Source organism: Manacus candei, unplaced genomic scaffold (genome assembly GCF_025592945.1).
Source record: "Manacus candei isolate 608988 ecotype Guabito, Panama unplaced genomic scaffold, ASM2559294v1 h1tg000046l, whole genome shotgun sequence".
Classification (NCBI taxonomy): Eukaryota; Metazoa; Chordata; class Aves; order Passeriformes; family Pipridae; genus Manacus; species Manacus candei.
This window is the reverse complement of record NW_026138094.1, coordinates 8,078,801-8,100,389: the sequence shown is the minus strand read 5'-3', so window position 1 is coordinate 8,100,389 and position 21,589 is coordinate 8,078,801. Positions and strand designations below refer to the sequence as shown.

The following is a 21,589-nucleotide window of genomic DNA, read 5'->3' as shown; positions in this document are numbered from 1 at the left end:
TAGACAGCTGACAAATAGGGTGAATCATCCTTTTTATTGCAGTTCTTTTCCATTTGGGAAGAGTGGACTTGCTAGCTGCTATTTACGTCGCCACAAACCCAAGTAAAGAACACTCAGAGATTCTTTCCCCAATTGTCTCCAGGACTCTCTGAATAACTGGGATCCTTTTTCCTTTACCGCACGGGGTATGAAATTCCATCTCCTATGATCTAAGAGATCACACACAACCTCTTACTTCTTTTGACTGCATAGTCATCATGTCCACGTGTCAGACAACACACAGTAACTGGTTGCAACTTGGTCGGAAAGATCAGAAAAGGCAGCTAAGGAGGACACAGATCCAAAAGCCATATCTATTAATAATGCCCATACTTCACCCTCCAATTATGTAGCTTTTAATAACTGCTCTCCTTTGGCTGGTTGCACTTCAGAGCATCATTAAAAGTGGCTGACACACTGGCAGGAAGAGGCAGGAATCAGATCATGAGTGAAGAAACCTGTGAATGATATCTGAGATCATATTACGCTTCATGCATTTTTGCTGCACTCATTAAGCTTGACTTTCAAATGACTATTCTTGTTTGCACTTGTCTCCAGATGTAGAATGGACAGAGTGGTTTGAGAAGCCTAATAAATTGAGATCTAAGGACATGGAGAAGCTGTCTGACTTCAAAGCTGCTCATCCTGATAAAATCTGTAGGCAGCCCATTGACATCCAGGTAGGCAGACTTACCGCTCACTTTAGAGGGGCAAGTCCTCTTTGCATTGACACTGAAACCCAAAATAATTGTGCTTGTCAGTAATTTTTGTTTCTAAATAAAAGACACCAATTACTTTACCGCTCTAATACATAACCAACGAGACCTGGTATTCAGTCTTGTATCATTCTGAGACAAAAGTTTATAGAATTGAGCTCCTTTCAGTAAATTCTGGCATGAAAAGGAGTACAGATGGGGTCATGGACAGCACAGATGCTATCATGAAATATGTGGTTCCCTATTGGAAGATTAAAAGGAGCAAGCACATGAAAATTTCAAAGTTTTTAAATGGACCTGGAACGGACTCTACCTAAAAAATTAATCACAAAATGTAATGAGATGGTAAAACTACCAGCTGTAGCAGGTAGTCAAGAATATTGGTGAGCTTGCAGCCATTTCTTGGAGTCTCTGTGGAAAGAAATCTGAATTCTGTTTGGAGCTAAACATTATAATTATGCCATCAGGCCAGAATGCTAAGGAGCAGTTATACACCTTTTCTGAGACTGCAAAAGCCTCTTTAAGGACAAAAAAAAACCCCAGCAGCAAAAACCAAGGTTTTGGTTTTTTTTTTTTTTTAATATTTTCACCATATACTTTATATGTCTACCTACTAAAACAACTCCAGCAAAACATTGCCTAGAAAGACAATAAAATCCTTCATATCTGTGCAAGGCTGAGTCTAAGGTTCCTGCATGCTCTGAACTAGTGGAGTTGTCCTTATTCACAAGAATGCAGCTATTGAAGTAAACGGGAATGCTGACAGTATGAGTGAAAGTTTCCAGGGCTAGATGTTATAAAGAATCTCTCTCGACCAGAAAGGAAAAAACTGCCCTATAATTTTCTGCCAGGTCTTAGCAAATTCACATTCATTTCTGCTCCCATATACATGTATTAGAAGTGACAACTTAGTTCAAAACAGGGGTCAGATGTTTGTTGCGATACAACCCCTTCTAGCCTGCATGTTAAAAGAGAAACAAGAAAGATATTCTTCTGTTCAAGAAACAAACCCTATTTTCCTCTTCTGTGAAATGAATTATGTTTTTTTTCCCTCATGTATATTAAAAGTGAGAAATTTTTCAGTTTATCCTGCAGATCTTAGGGCAAATCCTCAGGTAGTGTAATCTGGTGCTGCTCATTGCTTTCATAAAGTTACACTGATTTATAGCAGCTGGCCTGCTCCAGCTCTGCTACATGCAAGAAAATTGAAGATGTGATGATGACAATAACAGAAGTGCTGCACAACCAGAGGCACATTCCTGCAGCTGATGGTGCTAATCCCATACACAGCAGTGGGTGTGTGCATTATTAAGGAAAGTCTGCATGAGTGAGAGACTCAGGATCAGACCCTTCACTGAAAGGTGGTTTATCTCCTGGTGCCTTTCTAAAACGCATGTGGTATTTGGATCGCTCAAAGCAGGGCACCACATTTTTGTAAAAGGGTCGAGAGAAATGCAAGCTGTAGAGATAGACTGTGAAATCTAACATGACCCTGAGGGGTGATGTTGCTTCAGCAGGAACACAGGACAGGTTACATACCTCAATGCTTGTTGGTATGATACAGCCTTTTTTCTTAAGGCAGCTCTACAGGCAGGTACTTGTCCGTGAGGAAAAGCCACCTCTCCTTGTTCCTTTTAAAGCAATGGGTATTGCAGCAGCTTTGGCGTTTTTTTTAAGAGAGACTGATGCATGCAATGAAGAAATAAGACCCTTGACCCTTTCTTCTGCAAGGTTCAGACAGAGCTTAGCCACAAGCAATTAAAGGAGTGCAGTGCAGCAGCTGGAAACCATGAGTTCATTTGGGTGCAAGCATCCGTGTTCAACATTTCCATCTGCCCTCAAACTAACATAAAGAGAAAATCTAGGGCACCGAGGCAGATGTTACTGAAGCTCAGAATACTCCTCCCAGAAAAGCACATGGTCTCAGTATAGGCCCAGGAGAAAGGCATGCACCTAGCAATGATGTATGCAGCCTTTGGATAGAGGAGCTGTGTGCGAGCACCAGCTGGAGAGCCGAGTCACAGTGTTTTGTTATGCAACGGTTGTGCACGACCCAAAACACAGCAAAAGCCTCTTCTGATGGCATGGATGTTTTGGTGAAATCCCTTCAGCTCACAGTAACACCTGTGTTATATTTCCATTCTCATTCCAGGCAATGACGCTTGATGGAGCTGATTTAACAACGGAGGTTTTCTACAAGAGCGGCCACGATTACCGGTTTGTGTGCCACGGCAAGGGCCAGACAGGCGAGGGCTGCCAGAACTACAGAGTGCGGTTCCTGTGCGGCAGATCTGGTATGTGCCCCATGCCTGAAAGCCAGGACAGAGAACAGCAGAAATCCTGTCTCTCCCATGACTGGCTCTTGTTCGGTGTCAGAACAACTTGAGCAATTTCTCCAAGCTAAAACTTTGTCTGGGCTATCGACAAGAACTCAGATAAAATGGCCAAAGATTTATCTCTGGAAAAATTCCCAAGCACTAACAGAGGCAGCAGGGCAGTGTCCCAAAAACCCAGAAAGGTTATGGCAAATACTTGGCAAGTCCCTTTCTGTAAATTCCTTGTCTTTTGCAAAAGGATTTTGGGATAAGGTAGTATTAGTCAATCAGAATGTGTGAAGACAACAGGTTTTGAAATTAATACTTCATTTTGTAGTTATTAATTCCGACACCACTGTCCCTAACCTGGTCATTACAGGTCATTAGGGTTCTTTGGTACTCAGCTGGCAGGAAAAGAAGGGTGGAAGACTGTTGTTTTTCTGGAAAAAACAGTCATTACATTAAAGACCACTTGGCTGCTGTAAACAACAGCACCCAGTGCCCACAAGGGCTGCTGCTAAGTGGGTGTGGTGAAAATGAGCCACTAAGAGCTACATTTAAATTTAGTCCTGGGGTTAGTGGAAAATCCACCTGCCTGCAACTGGAGGAAAATACTTTCCTGTTTTCTTCTTTCCATGCCAAAGCTTGTAAAAAACATGTTTGGAAGAGTTAACTTTGCTCCCCCCTTCACCCCAGGAAATAATAATTTTGGGGGCATTCCAGGCATTAAAAAACTAAATTTAAAAAAGGCACAAGAATTTTCTGATCAGATTAACTGAATTCTCCACCCAACCATTTTGGCTTTTCAGTGAAACCAAAGCTCACAGTAACAATTGACACCAATGTGAACAGCACAGTTTTGAATCTGGTGGATGACGTGAGCTCATGGAAACCTGGAGACAGGCTGGTGGTGGCAAGCACTGACTACTCCATGTACCAGGCAGAGGAGTTCCAAGTACTGCCCTGCAGCACCTGCAGGCCCAACCAGGTCAAGGTGGCAGGTAAGGCTCTTCATCTTACTGTTGCAGTTCACAAATTCTGTTATTTGCACTGAGATGACTCCATAAAGAATTGCAAAGAATTGAAAGGCACTTGAATTTGAGGGCTGGTTTTTAGATGCTTTTGGGATACATAACTCCTTTCATGCTTGAAAGCCATCTGATTTGATTCTGGTTCCTTTCTGCCTTCTCTTTTCACAGCTGTCTCCGTTTTATGTCCCCAAGCACAGTATTGAGTGGGAGAATTTATTTAAGAGGGACAGATACAGGTCAGGTATTTGAAATTTTCAGTAACTGCATTTGAAATACCACTTCCTAGAAAGCAGGAGATGAGCACAACTCATGTGAAGAGTGATCTAAGGCAGGAGCAGACTGTGAGAGACTGTATGGCTATGAAGTAATGTCCAGCTGGCTGTTCTCTTAAGTTTTATTTAACAAGAACTGTAATCTTACATTTTAGAAATACTGTTTTGTACTACTGAAGCTACTGTTTCTCGTTTACTGTGTCTCTAGACAGCATTGCTTAGAGGTGATGTATTAACCAAACATTTCTGGTGGCCAGGGAATTGTCCTGAGCCACAGCACTGGGGAGAGGGGGTTGGCAGCGTGCTGCCTGAGCTGGTCTGAGCAGGAGGAGCAGGAGCCTTTGCAGAGCCACAGCATTTTTCCCTTGAAGGTGACTGGCTCAAATGCAGACAAATTGCTTTTGATGAAAAGACATTGTAGTCCAGTAATCGTAAAGTGGCCTCCAGATACTGAGTCCAATTAAGTAGCGTAACTGTGATGAGGCACAGACTATTATCAGTATAAAGGAGCATAAAAGTGAAATCCTGGGCAGGAGGTTTACATTTCCACTTGAGTCTGTAGTCTTTCCTTTCTAGAACCATGTTTTGGCACACTGATAAGCAGAGAATGGAAATAGCACATGAACTGCCTCTTCTCTGAATAGATGAGGATTTTTTTACTTTTATACTTTACAAAAGCAAACATTATTTTACAACATAAAAGTCTGTAGTAGCTGAGGCTGTGTTTCAGAGGCAACATCTGCCTAGTGGTAAATCATGCATATTACATTATCTTTTGCTTATACACTGGCTGTTGCTCTAGGCAGAGGTTTTGTCTGCATTTACAGTAAGATCTTTCTGAGAAACCATGAGGGCACTTGGAACATCCAATGCACCAGGGAGTTCATTCAGTTCTCTGAAATGAACCACTTCAACATTATCTCTGATGCAACTACTTCTGGAAGGTACAAATATACTTCCTTTGGCAACTGCCTCCCGCAGAACTCTAGCCATTCATTGTTGGAGATGTTCATCAAGCCAAGGAAAATGTTATTCACAATTCGAATGTATCATAGTCTTATGACTTAAAATGACTAGTGCTTTCAGAGAAGACACATTTCCAAGTAGAATATTTTTCTTGAGCAACTTTTCAAGCTATTGGGCCCGGACTAGTAGGATACAAGTCACATCATGAAGATGGTCTTGGAAGATGACCAGTACAAATAAAGATGGCACAGGAATCTTGGGCTTCCCATAATCTAATGGATCTGTGAAATTCATGTAGTTACATTTATCTTCTGCAACAAGGACAGCTAAGTTAGTTTAAGGAAATTAATAATGGGTTAAAAACAACAAAAGAGTTCATGTGAATTTCAAGTAAAGAAGCAGTGGAAACACTTGTTAAAGTAATTGTGCTCTCGGTCTCCGATTACTCTTTAGGAGAATTAGGACATTCCTTTTATTACCACAAATAACATGAACACCAGGGCCAAAGTCTCCCCTTACTTATATCCAGGCAACTCCATTGACGTCAATGGGATTTCACTGATTATATAAATCAAGGCAAAATCTAGTCCAGTTATAAAAATCACATCCAACTTTCTTTTAACAAAAACACATTCACACTAGAAAATAAAATAATCTACCTGAATCTAAGTTCAGTCTAGATGAAATAAAACCTGGGCAAGGCTGAGCTGTCCCCTGTCTTTAGGAGCCAAGAGATCCCTGAGTTGCTCTGTGGCCAGCCACGGTGTAACTTTATCCATTGCCCTGTGCCATGACGTGCAATTAGCCACAATAAGGACCATGCCTTAGCACGGGTTAGCTGCCCCAGCACAGCCTGGCCTTGTGGGTCTGGGTTAGGCTTGTAATTGTGTGCAGAAGACGTTCATCATGGATGTCTTGCATATGCTATGGACATATGCAAGATTGCTTTGCTTCTTCCGAGTAAAGCCTTCCACACATTCATATTACAGAGGGATGTCATTTGTAGTAAGTGGAATGGCTTAATTTTCCTAAGAGGTTTAGTTTAGCAGCTGAGAACTCCACAAGTCTGTCCTTTGAAAGACAAATGATAAAACCATTCCTACCTGTGATGGTTTATTTCCCTTTTAATCTTTATTTTTTTCTTTTCTATTTTTTTAAAAATGAAACCTAAATGTCAGATATGAATTACTTTAGCCTCTTAAAAGGCAGAAAACCTCTGCTTTGTGGACAGTCAATTTGGTGAGGCAGGTACTTGGCATACCAAGGTTTAATATAATTTATGTTCTCATTGTTTAATAGTATTTTAATAGACATGATTTAGCATATTGTGCCAAATAAGTCAAACTCATTAGTTAGCTCATGTCCTATTTATATTTGATACTTTCTGCTGAAACTCATACTTTCTTTACTTGCTAGAAATGGATTGATTAGAGCTTTTCAAAACAACTTAAGGGCATTAATACTTAATTGCCCTCAGGTTTTAGTAGGGTTTAGTTGTCTAACTGTGGACTTTGGCAAATCTGAGTGTAGAAGGCGAGGGAGAGCACCCAGGTTCTGATCTTTTGCACTCCTTTATTGGAGTAACTACAGCAATGTCGATGCTGTGGTTCCCATGGGTAAATGTCGTGTGCCTGAGGACCCAGATCTGCAGGTCCTGCTCCCAGTCAAATGGTCGCTCACTTAAATGGAACTTTTTTCCTCCACTTTCTTCTTTGTTTAACTTTTCTTGCTTGTCATTTTTGTGCCTAGATTATATTCTCTGTGGGAACAGATTAAAACTGTTTGATCTTCCAACTTCACAAGGTTTGGGGAGGGACGACATTGAAGGGCAGAGGGAGGGAGGAGGAAGGAAGGAAGGAAGGGTTGTGTTGTTATGATAGAACTGGATAGTAGGAAAGATCAAGTATTTTGTCTAGTTTCCCTGGGAAACAAGTCTTATCTGCATCTTGGTTGCTCTGTATGAAGTTACTACCAATGCTGATAAGTTTCACCATGGAACAGAAATGATGAAATGCTCTTTTGTGCTCCTATATGCTCTTGATAAAGGATGAAAAAACTATTTGTGCCTGGCATAATTACTCCAATTATCCCACATACTGATGAATCTATGATTACAAGCACACATCTCCTAAATCATGCTTATTGGGTTGCAAATACTAGAGATATGGAGTTTACTGTGATCTTGTTCATGCAGAAAACTTTGAATTAAAATGCTAATACATAGTTATGTCACAACTTCACAAACTGTGTCAGCATTCATCTGGTGCTGTAGGGATGGGAGAACTTTCTCCACTATCAAGATTCAGATACTTCTAGAGATTTAGGGTGTTCTATTTAGAAGTTGGCATCATTTTGTCTGCAACTTGCCAAAAGCTCTTTTTCTAATTCAACTCTGGTGCTTGAGGGCTGGGCAGGAAATCTTGTGAAACAGCCCTTTCTAACAGCCTTTCAGAGCTCCTTCTGCTACCTTTGGGCATTGCCTTAAAGCTGAATGGACAGAGAAATACTCAGATTTTCATAGCGTTTCAGAAGGGTTGAGTTTGAGCCTGATTTTAGTAAATATTTGAACTGTTTGTCCACCAAACCTTAATCTTCCCATTCCAGCTGCAAGAACTTACACGTCAGAATAAAGAGAGTAAAAACCTGGAAGGTCAGAGTGGGAAAACCTCACATTTACAGAAGTGTGTCAGTAGATTGCCAAGCAGCTGCTACAGAAAGAGGGTGTAAAGTGGGACAGGAGTGGCCTTAGGAAAGACAGTGGCACTGCCATTGGAATAAAACACTAATACACCTTGCAGGAACCTCTCAGTGCTCGGTTGAAGCCAGCATAGGATGCACTGCCCTCAGTGCCCTCAGTGCCCTCACTGCCCCAGTCCTTGTATCGTGCCCATCTGCAGCCTGAAGGTCCACTCATTTTAGCCCTGAAACCAAACAGCTACTGAAGCTTTGATCCAGTACAGCATTTGAACATACACTTAATATCCATGAGAACACAAGGCTCTTCACACTCCTACAACAGGAGGTGTATTTCTGAGCTTTGTGGGACACTGGGCAGGATTTTGAAGGAGAAAGGGGATTAGGGGCTGTAACAGGATGAGTTACCCAGCACGAAACTGTCTCAAGAAGGCTTAGTTAGCTCTGAACTGCTTATAAAGTTTTATGCTTTCTACTGTGGAAAATTTAATTTTCTATGTAAAAGTTATGAATTTGAGTAATATTTATTTGTTAAGACATCAGGTTGTACTGTGTGACTCAAGGAGCTGGTCAACTTACCCAAACCATGGTGCATTGCCTTACAGGCTTGGGACTTATGGATGCAACAGCAAACCCCATCAAGGTAATTGAGAATAATGAGATTTTGAAGGGATGCCCTGTGAACATTTGTTGGTTATTAAATATAAGCAATAGGGGCATTACCACCAGTGATGACAAGTGTTTGGCAAAAATTATAAATTTGTCAGATCTGGGCTGGCATCTGCAATGAGTTGCACTGACTTAAAGATGCCCTGAAGGATTCACTGTGACTGGATTATGTGAGTTAAGCAGACAAATTGTGTTTAGCATTTCCCTCAAAAAAATTGTTTAGGAAACATTAAAAGAGCATGAGACACATGGTCTTATCCTTAGAGAACTCAAAGTAGAAGACTCTTTAGAGAAAAAAAAAATATTCCAGGAGAACCTTGGCTTCACTTTATCTTCACCATACCCAGACCTTCAAGTGCCTGTTTCAGTTCTCAAAGGGAGATTTAGCTGTTTGTGTCATTTAAAGCCAAGGGATTTAGGAATGCCTGAGTGTACCTGGGAGGGTTTTCAGAGCGATCTGTCTAACTCACCAGACCTGAGCACTCTTCCACATCTGTAAAACAGCTTTAAAATCCCACCCATCCCAAGTTTGATAAGGCCTGAAACCCAGGTTTTATGGCTAGGTTCAGGTATGGCAGGTTTTCCTTGAGCTTTGTACAGTTTGGAGAGACTGTGCTTTGAATTTCTTTGTTGACATAAGCGTGTCCTTAATTAGTGGATCATCTATGTTTATTGTAATGTATACTTTCTTTTAATAATTACCTTGTCTTTGCCAACAACTGACGACTTCAATAGTGACTGTCTTGGGTAATAAGCATGGAAATGTGCTCATACTTTGCCGAATCAAGACTTCCACCAGCAAGCCCACATATTAAAGAGGTTGTTCCCTGTGAATTTACATTGTGCTAACTGGAGGCACTGGTATGATACAGCAGGAAACCCAGGGTGGTGTTTTTCCTAGTCCATCAAACAGCCCTGTTGTGGGGAGACATAATCTGTGTCACTACAAGGCTTTGTTTGGTTTATATTATAACATGGCACAAGCCTGGCTTGCTGGCAGGGCAATATCTATCCATGAGGGATGCAGCAAGCCCGAGCCCAAAGGACAAGGTGAATCAGTGGCCCCTGGGCTTGTTAGTGATTGGGCAATCGCAGCATTGGCTTTGATGCTGAAGCAGCAGACACATTCCTCCCACCTTCAAAGCACAGTGTTGTCTTTTTAATATCAAACCACTTCAGTGCCAGTTTGCAAACCCCAGGATTGGGTTTGCCCAGGGTCAGTGCTCAGGGTCTCAGATATCCTGGCTGCTCTCTGGGAAGCTCTGTGTGCCAGCTGTGAGCAGCAGCCTAATTTCAAACTTGTACTCTGCAGAGTGAGACACTCCTGTCCCTGAGTGAACTCCTTGAACTCAGCACAGAGCAAGCTCTTTATTGTTTGTTGTTTTTTTTTTTATTCCCATCACTAAACATGTCCCAGCAGGTCTCTGGTAGTGCCACATGTCTGTAAATGCACTTCATGGTACTCCTGGTCCCATGGGAGGTGCCTAGTGTTGGAGTGCTGGTTCCTTGCGGGCATGTACAGCATTCAAGGGCTCCCATGCCAGGCTCTGACTCCCACAGGCAGTTTCAGCCCCGTTGCCGTGGGGAGCTTGAATTTCTGTCTGCCTTGAGGAGAGGTTTGTTTTTCAAAACTCTGTTAAAGGAGCTATTATTCAAAATCCGCTCTGACTTTGGAATGGGATTGCTTTCCATCTCTCTCTTTATCTCCAAACATGTCAAGTCAGCAAAAGCACAAAGTGAAAAACATGCACCCAAGAAGCTATATTTAGAAACTGGTTAGTCCGTATTTAACATTCCTGTCAGGGCTTACCCTGTTTTGCATGTCTGGACTGGTGTTAAATTAAATTAAATACATGCAAGCATGACATTTATTATTCTAGAGCTCAGCACAGGAATAACAAAACTGCCTATCTAATTTCACTGCCACAAATCCTGGAGATGTGGCTTTAAATAGGATGTTCTTATGATTATCTGAACTTCTTCCTGCATTTCAGTAAATCAAGGAAAGGTCAGCTCTGAGGAAAACTGAAAAGTAACAACTTAAAAACAGTTTCATAAGGAACAGATTCACTCAAGGATCCAGCACAGAGTATTCTCACATGAAGGGGACTCACTCCAGTGGCTCTTTTCATGTATGTGGATAAGGGAAGCAGAGCTGCTTTTTGGATGCGTTGGGTCTGGTTTTGGCCACACACCTAGTGGGGCTCACTGGCTTCAGGGCAACAACAGGGCCTTGGGTAAGCCCAGGACTTCCTAGGGAGGCAACTGCAAAAGTGGGTGAGGTGCAAACCCATCTGCAGCCCCTCCTTTCTGGACTGAGTGCGGAGCTCAGAGGAGCTTCATCTTCCCACCACAGCCGAAAAACTGCATCTCCCTGTTTGGTCATCACCACTCCTCTAGTTAACAGAAGGTGTTTTTTCACATGATCAGATTATTTTGAAGGCAGAGGTGCCAAGGCAGAAGTCACATGTCGTGGTGTGAACCTCATCCCACAACACAGCAGCCTTGGAGCAAGGTGGAGCACTCACCCTTCCCAAATCCCAATACTACCATCAAACCACACTGCTCCCAGCTACAGGAGAAGAGGGAGTGAATGGTGTTTGCTTATTTTTGTTATGCAGTCAAAGCATCATGGTTTGGTTAAAAACAATGCTATTTCAGTGTTCAAAATCCTCCCCTTGACTTGGCACCTCTGTTTAAGCATAAAGTGCTTTGCAGTGATAGCCAGGCTTCAGGCTTGCCATTTGTTTCTAATTAAGGATTTGAACGATTCCATGGAAATTAAATACATGCGAGTGTAGCATTCCTTAAAGTTCAGTGTTTACTTAAAGAGTTTATTACTTATTTTTGCTGGAATAATACAGAACGTAGTCAGTAAGATGAACCTTTTCCCAAATGGCTTTTCTCTGCAGAAAGCTGCGGAAGGAAGGAGGGAGTAGGAATATGTTTGAATGAAATTACAGCAAAGAGATATTTTGCTTTCCAGATATCCACACTGCCTGGACTTCACCCTTTCTAGTCAGGGCAGGGAAAGCTCTCTGTGCTTTTAACTCCTCCATGGAGGGATGTGTGTGTGTGGAGGATGTTATGAATAACTTGGCTTGGCAAAGGGAGATGTGGTATGGGGTAAATGGAAAATCCTATTGACTCCAACAATACCAGGGCAGAAGGAAGCGTTGGGAGCAAGTTGGAGATGTGAGGGTAGATCTAAAATTGAGAGGTTTGGGTGGGCAGGAAGTGGGAGGTTTTACAGCCCACAAACTTGGTGAGGGGTTGCGATTGTCCCAAGCCACAGCTTCTGCAAGGCTTTCTGCCCAGTCCTGTCCTTGCTTGCAGTAACAAGTGTGATGTTACCAGGATCAGACTGATGCTTGCCCATGAGTAGTGTTGTGGGATCTGAGTAGCTCCCAGTGTCTTACTGTAGGAAATGCTGTGCTAACCTTGGGGGTTTAGACTTTTCAGTAGCTACATCATCAGGTTTTTTTGCACTGGATGTTCATACAGAGCTGATTGTAGTCCAAAATAAAACAGTCTCAAATGTTCGCAGTCCCTTTTGAAGGTAGGAAATGTGTTTTGCCTAACAGACTGTTAGTTTAACACCCTAGTTAAATGAAGCAACTTAAGACCAAAAACCCCACTTCCTCTTTTGCAAATATCTCAGCAAGAACTTGGGTGTCACCTGTGTTCCAGCCTTCCCTCCTTTGAGGTGTTGGCCAACAGTTTTTTGCTGACTTGATTACTCCTTTCATTTTCACGCCAACCACACCACAGGAGGCACAAGGGGAAACCAGCAGCATTGGCAGAGTAACCCTGAAACTGGATCTTGTTCCCTTAGGAAAAGCAACCTACCTCCACGTCGGGGAAGTCATCGACGGCGTCGACATGCGGGCAGAGGTGGGGCTGCTGAGCCGCAACGTCGTGGTGATGGGCGAGATGGAGGGGCAGTGCTATGAGTACAGCAGCAAGTTATGCTCCTTCTTTGATTTCGACACCTTTGGGGGACACATCAAGGTAGGGCTAGAGCCCTTTGCTTGCATTTTCCTCCCTCCAGCCACACCTTCACATACCAAGGAAGCCAAGATGCAGGAAGAGAAAAATTCCTCGTGTCAGCCATTGAGCAAACAAACTCTCCCCACATTACAGCAGATCCACCCTCCTCTGCTGCCTGTCCTTTGGATTTGAAGTGCATGTCATGCCCCTGCAGACACTGCTTGGCCAATGAGGCTGGTTATCAACCCACCTGAGATACAGTGTCAACATCCTGATCTCAGTTTTCCCCAGATTTTGGTAGTGCTCAGCCCAGGAAATTTGATTTGCACCCAGCTGGTTGAAATTTATAGAAAACATTAAATAAAAACTGTTTTCCTTCTGAAATTAAGTTAAATGTAACCATCACAACAGTGAGGTGATCAAAGATCACCTCTTAGCCACCATGACCCTCTTTCCCTCACCCTGCAGCCATACCCTTCTCTCCACAGAGTAAATCTTTCCAGCAGACACAGTGCAACCCTTCCTATGCCTGTATGCCCTCTTCTTGCCCTCAAAAGGCATTTGTGTTTCTTGACTGATGTTGTTTTGCTCTCCAGATTGGTCTAGATTTTAAGGCTACCCATATTGAAGGTCTAGAACTGAAATACATGGGCCAGCAGACAATGGGACATTACCCGATTCATTTCCATATGGCTGGAGATGTGGATGAGAAAGGAGGCTACAACCCTCCAACATACATAAAGGACACCTCCATCCACCATACCTTCTCCCGCTGCGTCACAGTCCATGGATCCAATGGTTTACTGGTAAGAAGTCTGACTCTACCTTAGAGATACAGGCACCAGCAAAAAAATTTCCTCACAGCGTGGGTACAGCTCAGTTATTGCAGGATGATGTGTTTTATTGTTAGAGCCAATGTCTGACTCTTCCCACTCTGGATATGCCAGGAGTATTTCAACCTGCCAGTGTGGCACTGGGGGCTGTGTGTGACTCAGAGTGGGCAGAACATTTTTCTGTGTGCAGCAATGTCAGCAGACCAGCCCATCTCTAATGAGTAGTTGGATCTATCTGTAGACAGAGCTTGCTATTTAAAGAGGATAATCAGAAGCTCTAAGGGTGCCTCATCTTTGCTGTAATGAAGGTTTGGGTTTGCAATGCCAGTCACAACATCAAGCACTCACAGAGCTCTGATTTGCCAGAGTTGCCCTCCAAAACAAGAAATCCTTCAGGATAAATCTATAAAATAACTGATGTTTACCAGCCAAGTTACAGCACACCAGAGACATGAAGAACACGGTCAGATTCTTCCCAAATGTAGGGGTGCCTTTGTTTTTGTAGTAAGGATGTTGGACCTCTTGTTTGTGAGCAGAAAAGGATTTGTGGGTGATGTGATGGTTAGAGGCCCTCTTGTGCATAATGATCACAAAATTATAAAGTTTTCTATTCACGGAGAAGTAAGGAGGGGGGTCAGCAGAACGGCTGCCTTGGTCTTTTGAAGGGCAGACTTTGACCTGTTTAGGAGCATGTTTGACAGAATCCCTTGGGAGGCAGTTCCTGCAGGGCAGAGGAGTCCAGGAAGGCTGGATGTTCTTCAAGAAGGAAATCTTAATGGTGCAGGACTCCTGTAGGCAAAGGACTCTCACCCATTCAGTGAAATGGCAGTGTATTCCAAAAGGAAAAAAGTCCCTGAAAAGGAGAATTTGTACCATCAAGAACCCTGTTCCTATATATGAGTTTTAAGTGGAAACATATCATTGGCAGTTGTAACCTGGATGGTCACTGTGCACTAGCAGTTCATACCTCTAAAACTGGCAGCACTGGAAGGGTGAGTCACAGGCATAATTAAAATGCACAGAAGTTGAACAAAGGACATTGAAATTACAGCTCCAGAAGCAGAGCAGCTTTTATCTGCTATTTATGAATCTGAGGTTTTTGGGTTTGACCTCTGTCCTTCTAAGTTTATAACACGATCCTGAAAACCTACCAAGTGAACACGGCTTCTGAAGAAAAAAGACATTCTACAGCATAAATTATATAAGTCATTCAGGGTCATATGGCATCTGCCCAATCTGAAGCCACCAGTACAGGGGCCTAGTATACAATTAATGTGCAGAGTGGCAGGGCAGCACTGTGGGGTCTTACAGGGCTCATTTGTCACACCATGGTGGGCTGTCACCAGTGGCACCATAAACACATCCTGTGGCTGCACAGAGGTTGCACAGCAGCTGCTGAGCTGCAGACCAGCTAAAGCCCTGCTTCTGGATCTAATGTGAGACCTTCATTCCCTGTTGCTTAATACTTGCCAAACGAAATACCCAGAGCCAGACATTCTCCTATCAGTCAGATAGGTGGCTTCATATAAAGCATTTGGAAATAACTTTGTCTCTTGTGCTTTCTCTGGGTGACAGCTATGCCATGAGGCATCCACGGCATAGGGATCCATGTGCTCAGGCTTTTCCAGCCAAGATGGCATGATGAAATTTAGACAGGCTGATGTAGCTGATGAAAGCAACTTGATTCTCTTGCTGTCATTCAACAACCACAATTCCCTAAATGACCATCCTTTGTCTCCATGAAAAGGCACCCTAGAGAGATCTTAGAATTTAGGACATTAGTTAGTCAAGAATTTAATCCCTATTGATTTTAATTTATCAAAATGTGTGAATACTGAACTCTATTTATAATACTTTACTTGTTTTTTTTTATTTTAACCTCATAATTATTGCTGACAGCTAAAAGGAAAGCCCCAATGAACTAAAACAATCTGATCAAGTTTGATCAGTTGTGTCACAGAATATGTGCTCCAAACGCTGCATCACTTAGATGTTGTTTCGTTGCTCAGATAGGCATCTGCATCAGCAGCTCCATGCCTTGACTTGTCAGGTGATCCCACCACAATCTCCTCCTCTGCTTTCTGACTCATTTCCTTCCTTTCCTCTTCCTTCTGCTCCAGATATATTCACTGACATGCACATGGTCTCTGATGATTACAGCAGTTATTCTATACATTTCCTAGTTACCTATTGTCTTTCTACTTGGGCAACACCACCTGTTTCTACATGCAAGAACATCATTTGTGCAAACAGAGATGAGATCTGTCTTTCCCTAGGTAACATTCATTCCCTCTGAGATCAGGTGGATCCAAAGCATTCTTTACTGAGGGAAAATTTCCCTTAATGATGTGCACAAACCACACTTTGGAAATAGCCATAAAAAAATCTAACTGGACCATTAAACCTCAGCATAGCACAGCACTTAATGATGTCCTTCACATTAAACTGTTGAACTCAGAGGGGCTTCTTGCATGAGTGTGGTAAAGTACCTGTCCAAATGCTTTAATAAGTGGGAGAGGGACATCAGTTGTTTTTAACTGTCATTAAAGCAGGTTGGTAATTTACATACAGGCTTCCCTGCTTGCTTTGCTGTCACTTTTCTCATGGCATTTCAGAGATACTCATTCTGAAAAGTCTAGGAGAAAAGGGTATCCAGTTATTCCTGATGACAGCTGTTTTTCTGTGAGTCTGTACAGTCTGCTAGAAGTTGCTGTCTCGACATTAGCTCACTTCATTGATGGGTTATTCTGCACTTGTCTGCAAATCCATATTATCTGGAAGGCACAGAGGGTCCTTCTGGAAATAAATCTTTAGAAATTATTTTCTCACCTTAATTAGTGTTTTAAAATGCAATGATTACCCAGTGTTTTCTTTAGTATGTTGGCCAAAAAAACCACCTTGTTACACCACTGCAATCCCAGGGATGAAACTTTGCTCTGATTCCTACTCTCTCCACTGGATCCCAGTGTGGAAGCTAAAATAGAAACACCCACTGGGAAAGGAAATTCATTGTGGATCAATAAATAGTCTGGCAGGATGCAGGGGAGAGCTGAAATTCATGGATTAAGAGTCTGAGCCATCAAACAGCTTCAGTGGTATCTGCTTTTACTAATCCAGCTATAATTCGCAGCAATGTTTTGCCACGGAAGGGCATTATCTGGCCCTAAATTACTCATGGTTAATGTAAGATTAGGGACTATTAGCAAGGTTTTAATCAAATAAAAAATTAAATACATTAGAAAAGTGATTTTGGAACAAGCATCTCATTTGCTATCCAAACGTTTCAGTACTGGGCTTGTGCATGAAAGCATGCCCAGGAAACCAAGTCAGGGCTGACCGAGAGGTGAGATACGGGGAATTAATTCATCAAAGAGAGGGTGAAAAATGCCTAAGGGACCAGGTCCCTGGCTGATAACTCCTGTTGTTCTGTGGACTTCCAGGGATGAGTTAGGAGAACAACAGGCATTTGCTGGCTCTGAGCCCCTCTGCCAGTGCACACACCTCTCTCTGCTTCCCCCCTCTCTCACCCTACTGGGAGATGTGTTCCCCTGTGATGGTACTCCCAGTGCACATAGGTGGGCTTTGCCCCAGCTGAGTCTGGTCACTGCAGGTGTTCATGGCCCAGCCCTGGTGCTGTGCTGTGCTGCCTGGAAAGATAAATGACCAAAGGGGCAAACCTTTCTCTGTAGAAACTGCTTCTGTCATCTAAATGTGGTGACACCATTACTTATGTGTCTTTTCAGTATTACTGTTCTGTGAGAGAAAGCTAATAGCATTTGGTGGCAGTTTCTGTGGAATTCTGACATCTCTGTAGTTAAAGGACTTTCTGTAAATGTTGGAAAACTTCTTCTGAAAAGATTGCTCACTCTTCTGAAATGTTCTTCTGTCCTGTAAACCCTTATTATTACATAGCTAAGAGAGTTCATTCTTCCGAGTGAGAACAGTTTAGTACGTATGTTTTACACCTTAATAAAGAAGCCTAAACCTTGCAAAATCTATCATTTTATTAGATATGGGAAGTTAGCAGTAAATTTCAGTGAGGTAGTTTGAAGGAATGCACTACTTTGCAGGTCATTTTAGCTGTGTTTAATTTACTGTGATGACTCGTGTTCAGAGATTTGAGTATTTACACTGGAGCACGGATGATACATAATAGAAGTCTGTGTGGATGTAAGCTAGTAATAGATTTGGCAGGAAAAGTGTTTTCTCTTATGTGAAAACATATTTGTAATAATTTCAACACTAATCCTGGGATTTTATTTGAAATTGGTTCTCCTTGCCTTGAGAACGAGGCATGAAGGTGACAAAGGAGTCTGAGACCTGTTTACAAAAGTAATTCAAGCACTTGAACACCCAGGTCTCTCAATGACATTGTGATGAACAGGTCTTCCATCTAGTTTAATATTGTCTTTTGCCCCTTGACAATTGCTGTTTCATCAGAAGCAGGTAGAAAGGTTTCCTGAGTCCAGGGTGATTGATGGGTGATGACTGATGGGAACAGCAAGGAAAGAGCCCAGGAGATCTAGACCTTCACCTGGTCAGTGGAGACCTGAAATTAATTTTCCATATCCCAGACATATCCACAAACAACTGACTTGCTGGACACACTTGCTGTGTATCCAGGGGCTGTTGTTTCCCACCCAGTCCCAACCTTGGGCTTCAAATTCACGTATCTGCTCCTGAAATTGTTTTCTCAGACCTTCCCGTGGTGTGATGGGTATTGTTCTGTCCAGCCAATGGTGTCCCAATGTTAACAACACGCAAACCAAACCCAGAACAGTGCTGATTAACACCAGCTGATTTGTCTCAGGCTCAAGTAAAGCTTCTGTCAACAACTTGGAAAAAAGGATCAGGTCAAACCCAAAACAAGCCAGCCTGTCTGGAAAATAACTTGCTGCCCCTCTGATAGCCTGAAAAAATATTCTTTCAGCTCAGCTGCATTTTTCAGTTGCATTTTGCGTAGCTGCTCATGCAATTCCACATGAAGATGAATGAGCCCAGATGTGATTTTAACATCTAATGTCTTCCCCCACCCCACGTTTTTTTCAGCGTCGTGCTAAGAAAGTCTCTGATTTCACAGGCCAACAAAAGAATGGAACGAGCATTTCCTAGGTGATGACAAATTCTAGTTAAGTTTTGGAGTTATTGCTTAGACTATAAGCTCTTAAGGGCAGAGAGTGATCTTCCTTTTAATTTTGCCTATAGATCCTGAGCTCAGAAGGGTACTGGGGCTCCTATGTGCCAGCACTGCAAAGTTTGTTTTAATTACACAGTGGCTGAAGCATGAAGCCTAAACACTGACCTTTGTTTTGTGCATGCAGGTGAAGGATGTGGTGGGTTATGATGCACTGGGCCATTGCTTTTTTACGGAGGACGGACCAGAAGAGCGCAACACGTTTGATCACTGCCTTGGACTCCTTGTTAAACCCAGCACGCTGCTCCCCTCCGACAGGGACAGCAGGATGTGCAAGCTGATCACAGAGGGAGCTTACCCAGGGTACATCCCCAAACCCAGGCAGGACTGTAGGTGAGTGGGAGCCTTCCTTTTCGTCTTCCTTCTCTTTGCAGGACTTAGCCATAGCAGATAGCATTGTATATGTGATTATGTAATCGTCTGTAGGGCTCTGGGCTGCATGTCCCAAAGCTGGGAGAGCAGTTTCCTTGAGGTCTTTATCCTTGTACTAATCAGATACCTACACACCTAGAGCATACTTAACATTTTTTGCATAAAGGCCACTGGGATGGTTCCTACCTCAGATACTGAAAATCTTTCTTTCAAAGTAAGCAGTGATGCCATGTGTCTTATGGAGTCTTGAACCCAATGGCTCAGCCAAAAGTTGCTGAGTTCAGAATGGGCTGTGTACTCATCCCAAATGGCAGCCGATTTTGGAAAGATTCACATTGATCCAGAAGTTGTTATCTGTGAAGAATAGATACTGTTTAATGGTACAGCATTGATATTATGCATTCGTTTGGCACAGTCTGCCCAAACTCTGAAGTGAAACCAGAGTGATATAATAAATGCAGTTTAGCATCGAATTGGAGCTTGACAATATAAGATCAAAGACTGTGTACATCCCTTGGATCTCTCTTCTGTACATGAGCTCATGAAAATGTTTCCATGAGAACTCCTGGAAACTTTCATTTGCCACAAACAATCTATTAAACTTGAAAAATGCCAAATGTCTTTCATCTCCCTTTTTGCAAGATCCTTTCCTCTAAGTGTCCTTGTGGATATGTCAAATAGAAACATTTGCAATAAGAAGAGCTTTTGCAAATTCTTTTTGCAGTTTTTTGGCCTTGCAGTGTCAGGTGAAAAATCAGGTGAGATACAGAAGAAACACAATCAACCTGACTACAGAGTTAAGCACTCGAATTTTTTCTTGGGGGAATTCATGGATTCTTCATTATCAGTAATTTTAAAGCACAGGTTAGAGAAATGCCCATCACAAATAAAAATGTGGTTGTAGTTAGTCTTGTCAAAAGGCAGGGTATGGACTCACTGAGCCTCTGAAGGCTACTCTAGCCTTTCTTTCCATAGTTTTCCAGTGGGTTTTCTGCCCCAAAATCAAGGTCAACCTGGGAATATGATTTCATTGCTAATTACTAGCTGTTTAGGGAACCTGCTCATTTTGATGCATATCAGGCAGTTAATTAGGTTTCTTTTTCTTCCCCTGTGCCCCAGACTCTTCTTAAGAGAGTACTAGGCTCTGAAAGTCAAACCTGTGTGTTTAGCAGCTAGGCAAGCACATCCCCAGCTGGAGTGCAGGGAGCATAGCAAGAGATCTGGAGCAGATCTGTGGAACCACATTGTTTTCAGAGTGTTTTCCATTAGAAGCTGGACATCAAACTTGCCTGTAAAGGGTTTAAAATTGATGGTGGATCATCTTGTGGACAAGACCCCTGTGCAACAACATGGGAGGTCTTTCACAATGAAGATTTGTCTTGAGACAACAGAGCATTGGTGCTGTGCTGAAGCTGCTGGGAGACAGGAACACTTCTGCCTGTAGTCCAGATTTTGCTCCAGAAATTTATTTGACTGTAGTTGCAGGGGGAAGGGATCTACACTAACAAAACCCTCAAGTTTCTGACCCTTCAACAGTCAATGAGAAAGGCTGTGAAGCCAGACTTCCATCCTGAAAATGAGACAGCTAGAAGCTGATTGATGCCTAACAGCTACAATTCTTCAGGGGATTTCTTTTACTTGAAAATACTCTCAATCTGTTGAGGCTGTATCAGTATCATCCATTCTGTCCTCAGAACAAACTGGGGTTTTGTCCAAACAAACATATTGTTAACTTTTTAGTTTGGCAAAGGAAAGAGATGAATTCATGCAATGCTCTTTTTCACATCTGTGTTTGTTTATAAAATACACTTAATGTCTCCATTCATAAAATAGGGTTAATCAGCCATTGTGCTAATTTTCCACTGACAATTCTTTTAATAGTCAGAGGGATATATTTTGTGCCATTTTGAAGACTGTTATATGAATATGTGCATTCTAATGGAAAGGTATTATGGTACTTTGATCTGACATGTGTTCCTTTATAAAAGGATTCAAGGTCTGACCAGAAAAGCAGCTTGTTTTGTATGGGGTTCATCCAGCTTGCAAGTGCACAAGTGCACTAACACTATCCCTGGGGTAGTGGCCAAGGCACCCAGCACAGGGACGTGGGATGAGCACTGGCTGTGGCTCCATCAGCTTGGAAGACACAGACAAGCAGCCACTTCCAGGAATTAAGACAATAGGATTGTGCCAAATGACACGATAACCTGCCCAATCCATATGGCTCTGAGGAACAGGATTGGGCTGAAGGACAGGTCACTGTGAAAATACTCTGTCCTTGCCCTCACCCTTGCCTACGCAGCAGGAGGTAGTCTATAAATAATCCAAACTTGGTTTTTTTCTGGGCCAGTCATAGGCCCAAAATAGAAAAAATTTGCTGTGTTTTGATGATAAAGTCGCACAAACAGAACTCCATCAGCAGAATCAGTTGGCCTGAAGCCCCTGTGAACTCCCTCATGACAAGATTAAAATAGACATAAGGGTTCCCTAGGTTCATC

The 21,589-nt window shown here is 42.5% G+C and overlaps 1 protein-coding gene across 5 annotated transcripts in view; it reads left to right on the top strand.

Moving 5' to 3' along the window:
* The window catches only part of CEMIP (cell migration inducing hyaluronidase 1), a 113,057-nt gene that overhangs the window by 68,114 nt on the left and 23,354 nt on the right, over positions 1 to 21,589 (top strand). For all 5 annotated transcript variants that reach the window (XM_051796946.1, XM_051796945.1, XM_051796943.1 and 2 more), the window contains 6 exons: positions 598 to 719; positions 2,908 to 3,049; positions 3,880 to 4,071; positions 12,538 to 12,713; positions 13,289 to 13,498; positions 18,847 to 19,052. In XM_051796946.1, the coding sequence (XP_051652906.1) occupies positions 598 to 719; positions 2,908 to 3,049; positions 3,880 to 4,071; positions 12,538 to 12,713; positions 13,289 to 13,498; positions 18,847 to 19,052 (1,048 nt within the window). The remainder of the gene's footprint in view (positions 1 to 597; positions 720 to 2,907; positions 3,050 to 3,879; positions 4,072 to 12,537; positions 12,714 to 13,288; positions 13,499 to 18,846; positions 19,053 to 21,589) is intronic.